This window comes from Sturnus vulgaris, chromosome 3, assembly GCF_052056855.1.
Source record: "Sturnus vulgaris isolate bStuVul1 chromosome 3, bStuVul1.hap1, whole genome shotgun sequence".
Taxonomy (NCBI): domain Eukaryota; kingdom Metazoa; phylum Chordata; class Aves; order Passeriformes; family Sturnidae; genus Sturnus; species Sturnus vulgaris.
In genome coordinates, this window is record NC_142245.1 from 101,146,787 (window position 1) to 101,166,191 (window position 19,405).

The 19,405-nt window shown below is 37.5% G+C and overlaps 1 protein-coding gene across 5 annotated transcripts in view; it reads right to left on the reverse strand.

Annotated features, from left to right (window-relative positions):
* ROCK2 (Rho associated coiled-coil containing protein kinase 2) overlaps positions 1 to 19,405 on the reverse strand; it is a 103,261-nt gene that overhangs the window by 47,116 nt on the left and 36,740 nt on the right. For all 5 annotated transcript variants that reach the window (XM_014894977.2, XM_014894978.2, XM_014894979.2 and 2 more), the window contains exons 2-3: positions 15,875 to 15,956; positions 5,311 to 5,411 (exon numbers count right to left, since the gene is read on the reverse strand). In XM_014894977.2, coding sequence (XP_014750463.2) covers positions 5,311 to 5,411; positions 15,875 to 15,956 — 183 coding nt within the window. The remainder of the gene's footprint in view (positions 1 to 5,310; positions 5,412 to 15,874; positions 15,957 to 19,405) is intronic.

A 19,405-nucleotide genomic window follows, 5' to 3' on the forward strand; every position in this document is an offset into this window, starting at 1 on the left:
AGTTTTCAGCTGTAAGAAGTCTGAATCATAAGGACTTTAATTTTCTGCATATTTTTTTCCTGTTGAAATAAAAAATTCAGTGGACTAGTTTGTGAAATTGATTCATGAAAATTATCAGTCTCCAGCTCCCAAGGAGCTGCAAAAATTAATATTGCTGAAGGAATGGAAGAAGCATCAAGTGGAAGGGGTAATCTTGACAAAAGCAAGAACATAAACAGAAAGAGAATTATTTAAGGAGCTGCTGTTCTTGAAATTGAGGCTTTTTGCCTTCAAGATACAGGTGTAAAGTTTTATTATTAGTATCTCGCATAGTTTAACATTAATAAACAACCTTCTCTACAATTAGATAAAAAAGCTCCAACCCTAAGACCAGAACAGAAACGTGCTATCTACGTGCATTAACAACTCTATAAGCATATTTTAGGACATTAATTAGTCAGCTAGTGAAGGTGTCCTAAAACAGTATTTTGTAAACTAAGTTCTTCCCACTTACTAATCCCACATGGGATTATTTACAAAGACTTGGTGGTACACCACAAACTATACTCCCCTGAGTAGAGCTTTTGTAATCCTGCCCAAAACCAGAAGAAACACAAAGACCAGAAACCTCAAAAAGATATTGTTTAATTGAAGATGCATTTTCTACGAAACATCACATTGAAGCTCTACAATGCATTTAGTAGTTTACAGTTCCTAAAGTCAGTGTACTCTTGCCTAGGTGCAGTTAGAGTAGCTGCCTGCATTTAGAAAAACAACTGTCTCCCATGACCTGGGGAAAAAAATTCTTGAAAGTCAGCTCAGCCTGAAGGAAGCTCATGTACAGAAGAGGCAAAGTAAAGAGGGGTGGGGGACCCACAGTCAGTCTACACACCTCTCTAAATAGTGCCAATAGGTTATTGGCTAAATGATTTCTTCAGAAAATGTCAAGATAGGCTCTTTCTCTGTACAAAAACAAAGCAATAACACATATACTGGCACACCCAGAGACTGAGTGTGTCTTGGCACACCTTGCAGGTGAGCAGACCTACCGCTGACATTCCTCCTATCAGCCCCACAGCCCCTGGAGACAGCCTTTTGAGCTGCTAGCCACTGTGCTCTTTACTCAGAGCTATATTTGTACGTACAGATATTGGCTCATACAGCAGATTATTCATGTATTAAACTGTCATGATGTTTCAATTTCTTCCAACTGTTAAAATGAACTGCCAAATTTAAACTGCAGCTCACCAGAGTAACTCTCAAAATAGGTAGGAAAATCCCTTCATGCCATTAGTACTGAGTAACATGACCTTGTTTAACTCATGAAAATGCATTAAGAAAAAAGAATTTCACTCTACTCTGTTTCAACAATCTAGTAACTTCAATAAACAAAATGCATCCATAATTTCCCCAGCACTCATATGGGAAGACAATCTGTAGGCAAAGAAAATAACACATCCATTTGAAGTGATCATATCTAGTGTTGGTAATGGTATTGTCTCTTCTATGATTTTGAAAAAAATGGTGATCCTAGGGTGGAGTTTTGAAATGAACTCTGAGGCTTGACTCAATTACAAGTCTCCTAAAATATTTTAAAAAGCTGTAAGAAATGACTACAGATAGGGTATCAAAGTTCACATCCAGGTAATAAAACATGACTGCTTTATCTGCTTTACTAAAGAACTGAACATCAGCAGCGGATGGGGAATTAAACCTAATAAACAAAGGACTTAATGAAGAAAAATAAACCAGCATCTGTTTATGGAGGCCATGACAACCACTGGTTTGCAACACTGACAAATCAGAAAATAAAGACTGTCACACAGACCATACTGTAGCACCCAAACACAAGGAAGTGGTAACTTTGCTTTAGTTTTCTCTTCCAGTACATGAGCAGGACAGTCTGCTGTGTCACTGCAATGTCACAGTCTGTCATGGTTAGACGTGGGAGAAGGAACTAAGGGTAAGTTTCAATTTCAAATCAAGATGATTTTCCACAAGTGAAAAACAAACAAGAGGAACTCAGGATGTGCTTTCATAAATAACTGTTTCTACATAAACCAGAAGTAACATATTAAGTACCATAATTCAATTTTTTTGTCTGCCCTAGACACCAGTCACTTTTATTCACAGCACAGCATAAGAGCAAAAGTGGTCTGGCAGCTGGCAATCATTTTCTTAGCTTTCCCCATCATTACAGACCCAGCAACACCAGAGACCAGAGCACAAGTGTAGAGTTTAATACTTCTCGATTTATAAGGAAATTGTTTCTCCACCAGAGTCAGATGCTCAGACCAGAGTCATCTGATCTCTCTTTACTGGACTATTTTTTAAATTTTTTGAAGGAGAGAGGAAGAGGAAAAATCAAGCCTTTTTAAAAATAATCTAGCTGTAAAACATAACAGCAGAGAATACGTTTCACTTTCTTGACGGAAACTGGAAAGCTGATTGCTTCATATCACTTCTTTAGCAAGAAAATGCTACACTGGAGCAGAAGACTAAGGCAAAACAAAATGAAATTAAAGAGGTCATAGCTAACTATTTTATGCTGCAAACATTACAAGCCAAAAAATAAGCATACTAATATAATAATTAGAAACATATAATAAATATTTATGCAACAATTCCCATGCACAATAACACATACTGATAACACAACATTCATTAATTTAACTCATGTATTTAATCATGTTTTATATATGGTTCTTTCTGTATTTAATCCCCAATGAAGCAAATTTCTATTTTGATCACAGAAAGTGTTGCAAAATACTTTCATTACCACAAATCCATCATCTGCAACAGTGGTGTTAACATTTTGAATGGAGTAGAAATAGATAGAGCTTAGCTCAATAGTTTAAACTTGTACCATACCTTGTGAGGCAAAAAACTGAGGTATGGATGTCCACATCACTAGCTAATATTAGTTCAGATCTGCAGTTGTATTTATTAGCCTACTGCTTTTCAGCTGTAAGACTGCATAGCATTATGATTTCTACTTGTATTTTTACTCTCCAGAAAAACTGTTTTTGTTAAATTGACATGAAGTACAGAAAAGATCTATATGAACACAAAGAAGTTTCTTTCCAATACCAAGAATTCTTGATTTTTTTTGAAGGGCTTATTAAAAAAAATAAAAAAAAAATCCCTTGACAACAATGCAACTGAAACCTCATCACTGTATAACCAGGTTGCATTTTTTCATTACATTTTAATGGTCAGGCAAATGAAAAATAAAGTTTGTCTTCAGATCCCTCAAAGTGCCAAATTGCAGTATGTACACTACAAAAAATCACCTTTTCTTAAAAATTTAAATTGTGTATGACATGGTGAATAAAGAAAAAGAGTTTGCAGAACAAATCAGGACCTTCTAGTTGAAATGAAATGTTAAAAAGAAAATAAAAATAATTTAGAAAAACTCTTATATTCTTAAGAAATGCACATATAAAAACAATGTATTTTCATTTTTGAAGCACATCAACAATATAATTCTCTTGTATGTTTCCAGGAAATATATGAGTGTTGCACCTAAAAATGACACAGGACTTCTGTTATTGGGACTTGCTCTTTTTCATCTCCTACATCCTCAACAAAAGAACAAGGAACTCTGCTCCTTACAACTTGATTTTTCACTGACTTCACATGTATGTAAGAAGCATCTCTATTTACTGCTCCATGTGGATTAATGTAAAGATAAAAATGTCTAATAGAAGACTTTAAAATAAACCCTTTGATATGACTGTCATTGAAAAAATACAGAGCAGAATGCTTTCTTACCAACACCCTGCAGCAGCCCCTTCACAAGAAAGTAAGGTTCTGCTGAAGGTTTTGGTTTTGTTTTTAATTTCTTGCCCACAAGGATATAAAATCATATAAATATACATAATTCTTTAAAGTCTTGCTAGAAAATTACAATTTTTGGAAATACTCCACTCCATACTTCATTCACTCTTCCTGACAAAAACAAAGTGTAAATGAACCTGATGGAAATAGAGAAGAGGGTGCTACATTCTCATTTTACTAAACCTGAATGAAGTTGTCTTAAAAAATGACATAGATGAATACAAACTGCTGATTAGATGTTGCTATCTGCCATACTAATCACATCTAAATTTGCAAATTACCCATGAGTCATGCAAATAATATTAGGCTAGTCAGAGAGGCTTTTTTTTCCAGTTCCAACAAATTTCAGCAACACTAATATGGAAAACACAAAGAATTTTATAAATGGATCATAAATTTATTGCCATTATACACTGTGTACCTCCTATAAGCCACTTAGATCTTACCACATTCCTCAACAAGACTCCAACACATCTTTGTATTTTCAGAAATGGTCACACAGTACAAGACAATATGATTGTCCCAGCTTCCTAGTGCAAAGTTACTACAGAGCAGTAAAATGCCAGTTCCAGGTCAACAAGTACAAGCACAAAGGTAATTTTTGTTACCTCAGGGTAACAAGATAACAAGCTTCAACTGCAAGAAATTAGTTGCTCCCCTTTACATTAACTTGCTTCATATCTCTCTTCCTCTAAAAATGAATATTTTTTCTCTTTAGTATTTTACACAGAAAATCACCATGGATGAGCTGGTGCAGTTATCTGTTAGCTCATGATAACTTGTCCCTAATGTGTTTGCATTCTAGATTCTATCTGGCACTTACATTCAATGCTTATTTCAAAAGTGACATATCAAACCCTCTTATACATATGCTCGTTTTTTTATGACATTTATCAGACAGTAGGATTTGGAAGTCCTGGAAAAATCAAAATTAAATGAAAGTCAGACTACATGTGATACACCAAGTTACTTTTTGTGGTTTGATGATTTTTTTTTAATAGCAGAATTTCTCTGCAATAGAAATTTTTAAAGTAATCCCATTCATACTTTAGATATCATATTGCATACAATGTCGAGGGGACAATGTTCAGAAAAGAATCTTTTAAAAATCTGGTGAGTCATGTCACTTAAAATACAATGCAAGCATCACAATTATAAAATCATTTGCCGCAGTGTTCACCTGCTCTTTTGTAGAAGGTCTCAGATATCATTACACAGTGATAGTTGTGGCCAAAAACATTTAGAATTGCCATGAACTGCCTTTTTGATTTTGATCAAAGGATAGAAAACATTCCCCAGTTTTTCAGTTCCTATCCCTCATATTTTAAACTCGGATTTACTGTTTACTATGCATAGAAACAACCTATCAATACAATGAAAATTACACTTGTTCTTTTTAAGAATGAATTTTTAAATATAAAACATGAAGATTGAGGAAGGTTTTGGCTAAAGCTGTTAATCTGTTTAAACATTAAATCATTACATTCTTACCAGCTGCACTTCTCCAAAAGCCCCTCTTCCAATCACCTTAACAACATCATAGTCTTCAGCTTTCATTTGTAAAGCTCGTATTTTTTCCACAATCTTCTCATCTAAAACAAATCAAACAGAAGTTGTAATAATACATGCATTAACAGAATACAAGAATTTTAACTATTCATTTAGAGTAAAAATAAGCTATTTTTATTCAAATGTTTAGTGCCTTCTTGATAATTCTTGAAATCTCTAGTCAGTATTAATATCCTCTTCTATTATTTTTTTGAAACCATTAACCCTCTACTTTTAGCTGTAACAACTGAAATGTCTTCCATATTTTGCTTACTCTCATTTCACACCTCTAACAATCACTCACAAGCTTATGGGAAGACTGGTAATGAAGAGAGCCAGAGACGCCTATCTGGAATTTTCAATCGTTCCTTGCTGCACTCCCAGGATCCCCTGATGCTCCACTGATAACGCCAAGGTGGAGTACATAGCACACAAAAAGCCATTGCAGGTGCAACCTGCTTCTACACACCTGGAGGGTTCAACGGCACTCACATGATGTGGAATGTGACTCAGTAACCTTCATGTACAACTGCAGATCGCACAAAGATCTGGCACATCCAGCCATCCATTCCATACAGAACATTGATTCAAATTTACATATGTGTATGTAAGTGCTGGCCATCTCAAAGTGCTTTTTGGTGTTCACCACATGTGTAGTCCTTCACTTCTTAAAATGATGTCTACAATGCTCTGTTCAGCATTCTGCAGATAAGAACTGCCTGTCAGTATGTGTTTTATCAGCAGTTGTGATAATCTGTAAAATGGAAAACAGTGAAATTGTGGTCTCTCACGAGTTCTAAAAACACACGAGGTCCTAGACTCTTTAATTTTGTAAATTAAGCATGCTATGAATGCATTCCCAGCTAAATGCTTTTTAAAAATCTATTCTTACTATGAGGACAAAAGATTATGGAATCAGTGAATGGAATCCATAATCCTGGAGGTAATCTGAGGCATGACAAGCCCTTACACACACTTAGAGGAAGAACAAAACAAAGCAAAACAGGTAGCTGGAGCAAGAATTCTACCAGGGAAGAGCATGTAATTGTATGAAAAGCTGTAGATGCTTATATTCAGAGAGGCACAGAGGTTTATATTGCAAGATCCTTGTTTAGGGTCAAATACCATGGAATTTTATCCTTAGAAAGGCATTAAAGAGGATCTCAGATCTGAATACAGAAGAGAAAAGGATCAGAAATACAGTTAATCCAGTATGACATTAAAGATGACATGGTCTAAGGGAGTTAATGATAAGAACATCTAGTAAATAGCTTAACCATTCCTACATACTCATGGAGAACAGCTTGGCAGGCTACAAGCAATCCAGGAGATGCCTGACCATCAGGAACACTTCTTCCAAACAAGCAATAAGCCAAATCAGGGAGGCACTCTGATTTATTACTCACAAACAAGAACGAACTGACTCAGGGAAACAAAGTCTGTGGCAGACTTGGCAGAAGCAACTGTGAGATGGTGGAATTTAAGACTCGAACAGATCTGAAGAAGGAAAATAGCAGACCTTGGACTTCAGGAGAACAGACTATGGCTCGTTTGGAAAACTTGCTGGCAGGATCCTGTGAAAAGCTGCTGTGAAGGGCAGAGGAGTGGGCTGATCTTCAAAGATGACATGTTCATAGCACAAGAACAGTCTGTTCTAGTTAGCTAGAAATCGAGCAGGAATGGCAAGGAGCCAGTCTGCCTAAATGGGCAACCTCTGCCTCAACTCAAGCACAAAAGGTAAAGGTTTGGAACATAGAAGCTGGTTACCCAGCAGGAACCTCCCAAACTAGAAAAGATGAAATTGGGAAGGCCAAGCTCAGCTGGAACTGAAACTAGTCGGGATTATGAAGGGAAACAAGAGACTCTATAAATACACTGGCCACGAAAAGAATGAGGCAAATATGGTCCCACTGCTCTCACTGAGGGAGGTGATCTAGTACTAGGGACATGGAGAAGATCAAGGCAGTCGACAGCACAGTATCACAGTAGAGGAAGTTATGAGGTACAGACCAGTGAAGCAAACTTGGCATACAGCAGGTCTTGAGACAATACAGGATGCATCCAAGTGAGCTGAAAAAGCCAGTCAAGACCATTACCAGGCTGCTCTCTATCACCTTTGAAAGGTCATGGCAACTTGGGAAGGTGATGACTGGTAAAGTGCAAATGTCATGTCCATGCTCTAAAAGGGCAACAAGGAGATTACAGGGTGGAACAGCAGCCTGACCACACTGCCCAAGATGATCATGGAGCAAAATCCTTCAGGAATTCACTTCCAAGCACAGGATGCACATGGAAGGATAAGAACAGCCAGAATGGATCTAAGAAGGACAAACTGTGTTTGATTAACCTGATTTCCTTCAAGGACAAGATGTCTGTCTCTGTGGACAAAAGGAAAGCAGTACCTTTCCTTGACTGTAGCATGCCTTCCAGCACAGCATCTCAAAGTATCCAAAGTATCTTGTAGCCAAACCAGGTTGACGTGGATTGCACAGAGGAATTACCAGGCGAGTAGAAAAGTTGCTGGAGTCACAGCCAGTGTTTTTAAGTTCAAAGCTCATACACTGGAGGGCAGGGTGGCTTCTATGAGTGACCCAGATAGGACGAGTAATGAACTGAGAGGAAGCTCACAGTTCAACAACAGCAAGTGCAGTCCTGTAGCTGGGATGGAACGGCACCACTCATAGGAACAGGATGCACTCACCAGCTAGAAGGCACCATGAGAAAGAGGACCTGACAGCCCTGGTGGACAGCAAGCCAAGCAGAAAAGAACAAGAAGCCAGCCTTTGCACTGACTATGCAAGTATGTGCTGGCAACTGCATAGCCAGTAGGTTAAGTGAAGTAGATTTCCTCCCCTATCTGTCATTTGTGAAACTATATCTGGAATATTATGACTAACTTTGGGGTCCTCAGTGCACAAAATATACCAAACATACCCTAGCTTCATGGAAGACCACCAAAATGCTCCCATGATGCTCAAGAGAAGCTGAGAGAACTGGAATTGTTCAGGTTAGGTTGGCCTCAACACAAGTTGAAATGAGGTTCTAAGGGGTACAATACTTCTAAGTATATACAAAGTATATAATACTTCTAAGAGGTACAAAGTGAAAGGAGAAGAGTCACCAGACAAGACGAAATACTAGAAATCTTATTTTGTAGGAAAATAATCGTAAGAATTGGGGAAAGGTGCAGACTGTCAACTGGGGTTGAAAAGCCTCCATCTTTGGAAATTCTCAAAAGTCATCTGCACAAGAACTTGAACAATCTGATATAACATCAAAACTGGTTTGACTTTGAGTAAAGAGTTGGACCAATTGGCTTTCAGAGATTCTTCCTAACTTGTGGAACACAAAAACGCAACTGCAAATTTCTTCTTCTGAGAAGACTGGATGTGACAGGGAAGGGGAGAGATTAATGTTACAATGAGTGAATGGTGAGCTAGTAAATTTCTAAGGACAGAGGCACTTAAAATCTCCAAAAGTAAAAAAATCTGCTACATTCAGGGTACTAATAAGACGAAAGTAATTCAGTGTGTCAACAGGAAAAGGAGTTGAGAGAATTTTGATGTTGTTTCTATATTGAATCATGACGGCTTAGACGAAAAGCATAGGAAAGCAATAGTGCTTCACTTACACCAAGTTTATTATTTTTGTTAAAAATAAGAATTAATTTTGCAGATTGCAAAGGGAATGCTGTGTTTGGAAGTTAACTGCAGATCACAAGCCCTGGCACTATACAAGGAGGATAAATACAAATTCACAGGAAGCAGCAGTAGAGAAGGAATATCAGCAAACTTTAAGTCATGCAGAGAATGCAGACTTATATGTTTGAATACAATGTTACATCTCATGAGACACTGGAATGACATGAGTTTATTTTATATGTTTCTGACATGTTTCAATGTTTGCAAATATGTGAAATGAGCAGTAATCTAAACACATTGAAAAAGTAGTGTGTAGTTTTATGCAGCTCAATTTCTGAGAAGAAATTCACAAGAATATTTCTGTAGAAGGTAGGAACTATAAACAAAGTTACTATGGCTCCAGTGAAACTATTCAAGCATTAAATAATGCAAGCAATGAAAAATGCAAAAACATATGAAATAACCAACTGAAGAGTTACTAGTTTTATCATCCCTGTGAAATGCTGAGAATGGAGAAATCATACTTACTTTGCTAAAAGATTAATAGGATAGGATAGGATAGGATAGGATAGGATAGGATAGGATAAGATAGGATAGAATAGAATAGAATAGAATAGAATAGAATAGAATAGAATAGAATAGAATAGAATAGAATAGAATAGAATAGAACAGAACAGAACAGAACCCTTTCAGTTCAAAGGGACCCACAGTGACCATCACTGCAATTGTCTGACTGTGTCAGGGCTGCCCAACAGTTAAACATTGTTAAATGCCTCTTAAAACACTGACAAGCTGGGGACATTGATTGTCTCTCAAGGAAGCCTTTCCAGTGTTTGACCAATCTCAGGGTAAAGAAATGCTTCAAGTCTTGTCTGAACCTCCCCTGGTGCAGCTCTGGACCATTCCCACGTGTCCTGTCATTGCATCTCAGGGAGAAGAGCTCAGCACCTCTCTCTCCACTTTACCCCTCTTTAAAGAGCAATGAGGTTACTCCTCCTAACTCCTTCAAGTAAAATTTAATCATCTCAGTTAATAGTTATACCATACAGGGATGCAAGTGTTGTGAAGCTATCAGTTACACAGATGGACTGTCTATTTTGGCATAAAATCTTACAGATATGGAACAGATAATCAATGCATGGAACTAACCTGAAACAAAAAACTGGGGTGCAAGAAAGCAAGCTTAGATTAACTCTGAAGTCACACTATAATTGCAACATACTGGATCATAAGATTTAGTTCATGTATCACATAACATGATCTAATTCAGGGTGCAAGAGACCTTTCCAACAGCAGCCTTCTTATAGTGGTCTGAATTTTCAGATTTCACACAGATGAGTTTGAAAATTTTGGTATCTGTTTGCACGTCTTATGAATTTGCAACAGCACAAAGCCCAGTAGAAGAAAAACTTTATGTTTAAAAGAAGGCATTAGACGGACTCCCCAGCCCCAGGATGCAGTGGAATCTTACAAAAGTATTACATTTGACATTTGAGTGAAAGTCCTACAACATATCCTAAAACAAGTCCTAAAAAATACCATCACCTATGACTCAGTTTTCTTCAACTCAAGAAGGACCAAGAATGCTATATACAAAGAGTCTTTAAAGACAGCTTTTGATTTACTATTTGAAAATGGCACTACAACTTTTAAACAAATGAAGTTTCATTTTCTGAAAGGGCAGAGTGTTTGGATCAGTCACTGACAGCTGGCAGCAAGAATGTGGCTGAAGGTTGCAAATGCTTGTGAAAATGGAAAAAAATACCTGTCTAGGACAGTAAGGAGGGTGAGGAGGAAGGAAAAACCCAAACTTTTCTGCCTTTTAAGGTAAGAAAAAAAAGTTCATATGCAGGCTATTTTCTTTAAAAAAATACTGTGTATCAAGCAGTTCTTGAGAGTGTATATATGAGAATAAAATTGCAAGGGAGTGCAATTTTATCCCACAGATCAGACACAGTCAATGAGTATGGAGTACATTAAGTCAAAAGTTGCTGCCCTAGGCAGAAGTCCAGCCAGAAGTTAAACTGAAGTACAGCCAGGAAGTGCTGCAATCCTGCAGCTGAACAAAACCAAACAGAAAGCACAACAGAAAGACTGAAGTAATTAGGGGTGCATGCATAGTGTCTGGTCAAAGGTGTGTGAAGAAGAAGTTGCTGGAGACCTTGCAGAATCAGGAGGAACTAGAAGGCACAGCTCCAGACAGGAGCTGTCTTTAGCTTCCTCCCTCAGAGAAATAAAAGGGGAACATGAGAAGTATGGTCTCTTGCATAGATGGAAAAGAGCAGGACACAGGGGAACAGAAAGCAGCAGCCCTCTGGCTTACAGAGAACACATCCCTAATGTAATGAAAATAAGCCTGATGGCAGGGCTGAATTGCTTTGTATCTACCAAGTACCCAAAAGGGAATGTGGTTAATGACACTGACATATAACTTGTTTATACATCTAAGACATTCTGTCTTACACACTGTGGCTTCCACGCTCTGCTTGGGAAAGTTGGTTATTTGATACCTCTCCCATCCCTACTCCTACCAGAACAATATCATTAAGAATGGAACCAGAGCCCAACCTGCTGAGGCGAATGTGAAGACCTGGCAGGGAGCTGCCTTAGAGAAGCCAAGAGAAAACCAGAGGAGCAATTAGCTCCTCAACTCAGTGGAAATTCTACAGTGCACTAAATTTCTAAGATTCTTGTTGGCATCCGATATTTCATGAGTGCTGCTGACAGGAAGCCTGGAGCACACAGAGCTGCAGCCCTGGGAGGCACTCACAACACAGCAGATAACACATTCCTGTTGGTAACCACATGGCTGAGCAGGATTCAGCAACTACAAATGACATAACGAAATGCAAGGGAAGGAACCAGAACTATTGATTTTGAAAGCAATCAATCTTGGAAGATACATCTTCCAAGTAAGCAGTGTCTGCTTGGAGAGGAAAATGGCCAAAGAACTTTTCAGGGAGTCTAGAAAACTGGTGCACAGGTGCCACATCTCTAGTACAAGTCCCTTCTACCTGTAAATATATCCACTATCACTACACTCTACAATTCTGCCAACCTACATAACATCAGCAAATCATTTAGCAACACAAGTTTCCAACTCTTGAGTGATGGTGAATAATGCATAGAAAGTCACTGATCCATGTAAGGACTGAATACTTCTGGGTTGTACCAGGCCTGTCGATGGCACCACTCTCTGTGCTGCTGTTTGGACTTACTCAAAATCCATTTTTTGTGCCCTTCTATTCATGATGATAAGATTATAAACGATCAAATGTTTTTACCTATTGCTTAAACCTGTTATTTAACTATTTAAGACTAAGTTACATCTGAATGGGAGACCACAAAAAAAGGCACAAGGCACTAAGAAATGATTCAACACTTGGCAAATCTTAACGGCAGAAAAATTGATTTGGAAGAATTTACTCAACCTATTGTCTTTGCCTGGATGATAGAAGAGGAAAAGACCAAGAAAAGATTTGTCACACCAAGCCCATGCTGAAAAACTCAGCTTTCTTTTCTAAAATAAGAAAATTAGCTTTTGTTCTCAGAGGACTATGAGATTCCTCTCATTGTTTTGGGAATTAAATATTGCACTACACTTTTCTGTTCCATGAATACTCTAAAAAACATAGCAATTTAAATCAGAATCCCAACAGTTGATTAATGCAACAGAAAAGGAACATAAAGACTGGAAAGGAATGGTTGTATTATGCAAGATACTTAATGTGCCTCTTATACCAAACACAGGTTCCACTTTTGTTCAATACCTTAGAGAAAGTGGTAACAAATCAGAATGGCAAGGCAAAGCAGGCAATTAAAGAACTTCTTTCATATTAAACAAGTTAAGAGGCTGCTTCTGAGAAGTGGTCACAGAAACAGAATACACCAAACTCCTATGGTACGGACAATTAATAAATTGCCTTTGTGAAATAGTTGAAACCTTGGAGTTTCAGCTTGCCATTATGAGTTGAGCTGAACATAAATTAATGTGTCAGCTGAAGTAGAAGCTATTTCATTTTTAAATTAAAATAAGCTATTAATAAAACATTAACCTGAATAGTAATGACTTGATGTAGGCTGGAAGTAGGGTGTATGCAAACCCCTGGGAATGTGGTGGGGAAAAAAAAATTCTCAAAGTGTTACTGAGGAAGAATTAAGTGATTAAGGTGACTGAAAGTGTGATGATTATTTAGTGTTCTCCACAATTTCTGCAGAGTTGTGTAATATGGATGAAAACAATCACAGTGACTCTGCTTTAGCTGCCTCACTGTGCAGCACAGTGTAACTCACAGGAGGCCCTGCCACCTCTCCATGCTTGCCCCAGGAAGCCTTGGGGAGGGAAGCAGGCTCCAGGCCCCTGGCACAGACTGCTCAGCAGAGTTTGTCAGAAGCTTTTGACAGCAGTTCTCAGCTGGGCATTTGGGACAGTTCTTCAGATGCTGAGAAAAATCACAAGAGACAAGAACTCACTGTTCCTTACCCTAAGAAAGCAACAACTTACAGCTCCATAAATTCTCAATACAGTTCTCAACTTTTCTTCCAAGCCCAAGGTGGCAAGAAACTTCAGCAAGCACTACCACACTCTTTCCAGTGATACTTGCCACCCTCAGAACAGTTTCCAAAACCTAAGCTATGGGTTTAACAATTTTAAACTGCATAAAATGGCAATGTCAATAAGAACACAGTTGTTGTCCTTTATTTCCTGTACCTGAATGGCTCATTTTGTGATAGCACAAGTACCAGTGAAGTGAAATGAAAATCAGAAACTGCTCTTTGCTTTTCTTTTTCCTGACTAGTTTTAATAAAAAGAAAAAACAAACCACCTGACTCTGCATGAATTCTGCTCAATTCCCCTGTGTGGTACATAACAAACCATACAACCACCTGTGTCAGAAAAGACTTTGAAATGAATCACTGTGGCAGGATTGATTCTTTCTTTTGCAGTATCAAAACACTACCAGTCTCAAATGTTCACAAAATTCTCATTTCACAATTTATTTTTTCCCAAAGTGTAAATCAGAGAAGATATGCAGCACTATTTTTGTTCTCTCCCAGTCAGTACAGAAACAAGAGAGAAGTTACATGTGTGATTCTTAAGAAAGATGCACTGTCACACAATATGGCCAAAATAGTCAGGTGTTGCATGCTTTTTAAAAGTTCAACAGGTAAGGATGAAGTGCACCCTTGAAAACTCTTTATTAACTAGTGTGAATTTTTTTGTAACACATCTCAAAATTCTTTCAACTAGTATCTGGCTATTTCAACTGTATACTGTTAGCTGGTTTAACAATAAAAAGGCAGTAAGAAAATTGTGAACAAATTATATTTTCATGTTTCTGACATTGCTGGTAGCCTCCAGGTCACCAGCAATTAATAAGATACTTAAAATATTTACTACAACAGTGAGAGAGAACCTAGAGATGGAGAAGGAGCAACAGCCTTCGAAAAGAGGGAGACAGGCAGAATGTTCAGGGGCTGCAGCAAACAAACAAGCAAACAAACAAAAACCAACCAAGCAAATAACAAACAAAACTCCAATCCGTTCCTGAGGTTAAATTATTTTCCCATAGTTACTGTTTCTAATAGTCAGAAAATACTGGTCTTCTGATCAGAAAGAGGCTTCTAATTTTGTTTTATTGCAAAAACAGTAATGTAAAAGCAGATATAACCAGCTCAGAGAAACTGTTGATAAATATTATTTATGTCATCTTCATAGCTTTCCCCTCACTATACACATCCATTGCTCAGTTGCAAATAACAAAGATACTTAAAATGCTGTCACAGACCCTTTCTTTCATAAATATCTGCTTGAATTTCTTTTAACTCAAACTGAAAATAATGCCAAGGTATGCCTCTATGTCCTAATCTGCTCTTTCTTATTTACCGTATTTTAACTGATTTCTCCAAATGAGACTTTACTGGCAACTGTCAAAGCTGTATGTCCCTCTATGGGGCTCTGCTAAACTTCATGGAGAAGCACTGAATTCCAAAGAAAGAACTCACCACAAATTACTACACCAGACACTATTTAAGTGACGAGTGTGAGTGGATATTCCAAGGAGTCCCAGGGCAACAGAGGGCAGACACATACAGCTCTTACCAGCAAAAAATTTAAAAGGAGTTGCTGATAAGACTGCATCTGCAGTAATCTAAACTCAACATATGCAATAGAAAATTTAAAAAAATAAATATATCTCAAAATAGCTCACTACAAAGCATAGTTATTCCAACAAGGCTTACTCACTGCAAATTACATTTTAAAACACATAATCTGCTATTTTTATAAGAAAAAAGATTCTGCTTACATACATGAATAGAAAACACTTCAAAACCACAAAATACAGCTACTCTGATGTAGAATCATATGTTTAATAAATGCCAAGATCCTGTCTACAATTAATTTGGAGAGAATCACAAACATTTATGCAAAGGTTCAAAAATGATGTCAACAGATTTTAAGGTACAACAATTTAGTTTTACAAACCCACAAAAGGCTTCTCTGTTAGATTAAATATGACTATATAAACAATGTTGACATTTAGTGTAATGAATTCCTGAAGAATAATAACTAGGATATACTTAGCAAGTTATGTAGCTACACATATGTAAGATAAGAAAATAACATAAAAGGATTTTTCCAACTGTATTTAGGAAAATAAAAATCTGGTATTTTCCAACATATTTTCATAACATAGCTCCCTAAAATGAAAATTTTCTCTGTAAAAAATGGTCCTCCAAATCCTTCTGAAGCTCAGAGTAATAAAAATCAGTAGAATAACCACGGGCACTGCATTTCTGATCACTCAACTTCTTATGATTGAGATTACAACAATGTCATTGTTTAAGAGCCACTTGCAACTTACATCTATTTAAAAAATTATCAATGTTCTTGTTCTTCCTCAGCGCTGGATAATCCAGATCAAGGACCAAAGAATTCAAGCCATCCTGAAAAAAAAAAAAAAGTTAATTGAGTTCTAAAATCTTAATTAACAACTTTCCTAAAATCACTGCACTGAGACTGAGTATATATTATTCAAGCATGCATTACATTCCTAGTAGGCAAATCAAACAAGCTCTCAAGTATGTTTATAAACCAGCAGAGGAGCCAACACACACTGACTGGCTCCAAGTTCTATAAACAAAACAGTACAGCTATATTACCACTGATTAGTGGCACTGGGACTTAAACTGGAGTAGTAGTTTTAATCTTAATCAGTCAGTAATCTTACTCATTAAATACTGATTTACGATACTGAGTTCAGTCAATCCATTTTTCTTACTTCCTGTTACACTTTTCCTGCAAAGACTTGATGGTTGTATTATTGCTTTGATCAAAGCCTCTCTACCTTTTCATTCTGGACATTCAAAAATCAACCACACATTTTTCTTAGAAGCAAGATGTGACCTAAACTTAAGAAGCCAATTCACCATGTAATTCAGGCTCACAGGACTGGAATACCTTTACCAAGTGACTCAACAGAAGATGAGCCAGAACTCTACATGCCGTTCTGCTACCCATTATCAATGCCTCAGCAGAAAACAATTGAGACTCTTAAAATGGCAAGGGATGAGATCACCAAAACTAAACTAAAAATAGTATGTTAAACGCCTGTTACAAGATTTTACTCAATACACCTTTCTGCAACCTGGAAAAACTTTAGAAAATTATTCTTCAAACACAGAGACCTTTCCAGTATCAGAGAGACAAATAAAACTAAAAATTAGTTTCAGATACTAAGAGGAGTCTGAGGCATAATTCATTGTCAGCAGCTCCAGTGTTCAGCCTGAACTGGCAGCTTTATTCATTGCCTTAAGAACAAAATCCCAAGACTGCTTTTTCAGGTTTTTGAGCCTTGACAGGGCATCACAGAGATTTAAGTCAGAGACCACTTCATGTTTATTAACAGGCAGCCAACAGAACTAGATAGCTTTTCAGTCTTCCTAATAACTGAGGCTATAGCTAACAACCTGCTGATTGTATATCTTTTATTAATATATCTGGGAAGGTATAATTTATTGCAAATATTACTAAAATTATTATATTCATTTTAAGAACATATCTGGAGAGCTTAAAAAGCAAAGCCTAAGATTATTAAATATATGGTAAATGCCACTTTGTCCTAAATAAGCTCATACAAAAATAAGACCACCTCATCTGTGGCAGTATCAGTTTATACCACAAAACACATTCATGGTTAAGACCATTTTCAAAATGAAGAGATTTTATTTATTTATTTATTTTTACCTCCTAGCAAATGAAAGTGGCTTGGAAAGTGTCACAGACACACTGATGGAGTACGAGTTAGACAAATGATTAAAAGCTGATTGAAAGACTCGGCCTGGAAGACTGATCAGTGGCACCAAGTCCAGTTGGAGCCAGTCACCAGCAGGGCATCCTCTCTCTGGAGAGAGAAGGTTTTCACAATAGTCAGTGAGAGGAAAAGCCAAGTCCTGCTGCTGGAGAGGAAAAGCCCCAGGTACCAAGTATAGGCTGTGGCTTGACAAGCAGGAGAGCAGCTTTGCAATGAAGCACCTGAGGGTCCTGGTGAACAACAGGTTCCTCTCTGATCTGCACTGATGAGGTCCCACCTGGAGTGCTGTGTTCATTTCTGGTCTCCCAAACCACCAAAGGCAGGGATCTACTGGAGTGAGTCCAGTAAAGGGCTGGTGAGATTGAGGCACTAACACATTTCTCCAAGGAGAAAAGGCTCAAAAAGCTGTGACTCTGCAGCCTGAGAGCAGAAGACTCAAGGCAGGGGAGGTCATCAGTGCCTGTAAGTATCTGATGGGAAGGACTGAAGAAAAGGCACTGCTCATTGACAGAACAAGAGACAATGGACATAAGGTAAAACACACAAAATTCTATCTGAACACCACACTTTTTTCCTGTGACAGTGGTCAGTACTGGAACAAATTGCCCAGAGAGGCTGTGGAGTCTCCATCAGTGGAGATATTCAAAATCTGACAGGACATGGTCCTGGGCAACCTACTTTGGTTGACCCTGCAGTGAGCAGGGTGTTGGACCAGACAATATCAAGAGGTTCTTGCCAACCTCAAACATTCTGTAACACCTATAATATTTCCAATGCTGCACAGATAAAAGGTGGATTTTACTCTTGACTCTATGCAACCTTAACTGTTATGATGTCTTACACATCAAGTTTTAGAACTTCCAACCAGAAAGAAGCTTAAGACAGTGTAAATAAGCAAATAGAAAGTCAGTCAAGAAGGCACAGTAGTTGCTTTAACAGTAAATGTAAGAATTATTTCAGCCTTGACCATAACAGTTCCTGCAAGACACACTAAGGAGAAATGAATGATGCACCAGGACATCATACTCATCTTTCAGAGGGACAGAAGACTTACTACTTATTCCTAACTTATATGACACTTTTACAGAAGATACAATAAAACCAAACAAAAGTAACCAAGTTGTTATATACTTATGAATTAGTCACTACATGAATTGCATAGGTAATGCCCAATAATTTGGACAAATCCAACAGAAAGTACCAGTTTGAGATTACTTCCTGCAAAATAGCATAACATAATCCAATCTACTCTTGATTTGGCAAATACCACCTTCAATCTCATTCTGCAGCACAGTATGCCTGCAGAAATATGGATCCTCACCCTGTGACATAGACAAGAACCATGCTGAATGCCCTGATGGGAACAGCTGGACCAGCTTTTAGGATTTTACCTAGCTCAATGAAGTATCAATTCCTATTAGATGGCAATCTACACCGAACTCCAACATTCTTTTTTCACTGCTGCTAAGAAAATACTTTCATGATCACAAACAACTGGGTAGACATTTTAAGGGAGATGTAAAAGCAGTCTGTGCTAAGAAAAATCAGCAAGGTATATTTTTGTTCTTTCTATTTTGGAGGGGAAGAGAAGTGAGGTCACTTGATGTCTTAATGCTTTTCACGTGAAGATATTTTAGTGGTTGACCAAGAAACCCATATATAGTGTGCTTGACTTCTATCTTATGCAAAACATTAGGGGAAAGAATAGTTATCACCCCAACAAAAATTTTAGAGAAGCTCGATTACAAGGTCCAAACCAATCATAAGTTCCAATTTAAGATGAACTGTATTAAAATTTCAGATGTCATTTTTTTCTGCCATGTCATTCTGATTCCATGGCTTTTTTGTGGGCTATACAAACTGAGAACCATATTTGCAGCTAATTTTTAATTAGCTCTTTTTGCCTCTTTTTCATGGACTCCAAGTAACAATTTTCACATTAATGAAAGGAAATTTGAAAACAGCATAACTGACCATTTTAGCTCTTTGGAAGTGTCCTAACTCTAGAACACAGATACAGCTGATGTCAAAGAGAGGTGTTCAGTATCATCATTACAAGGAACAGAAAGTTGTCAAATATTT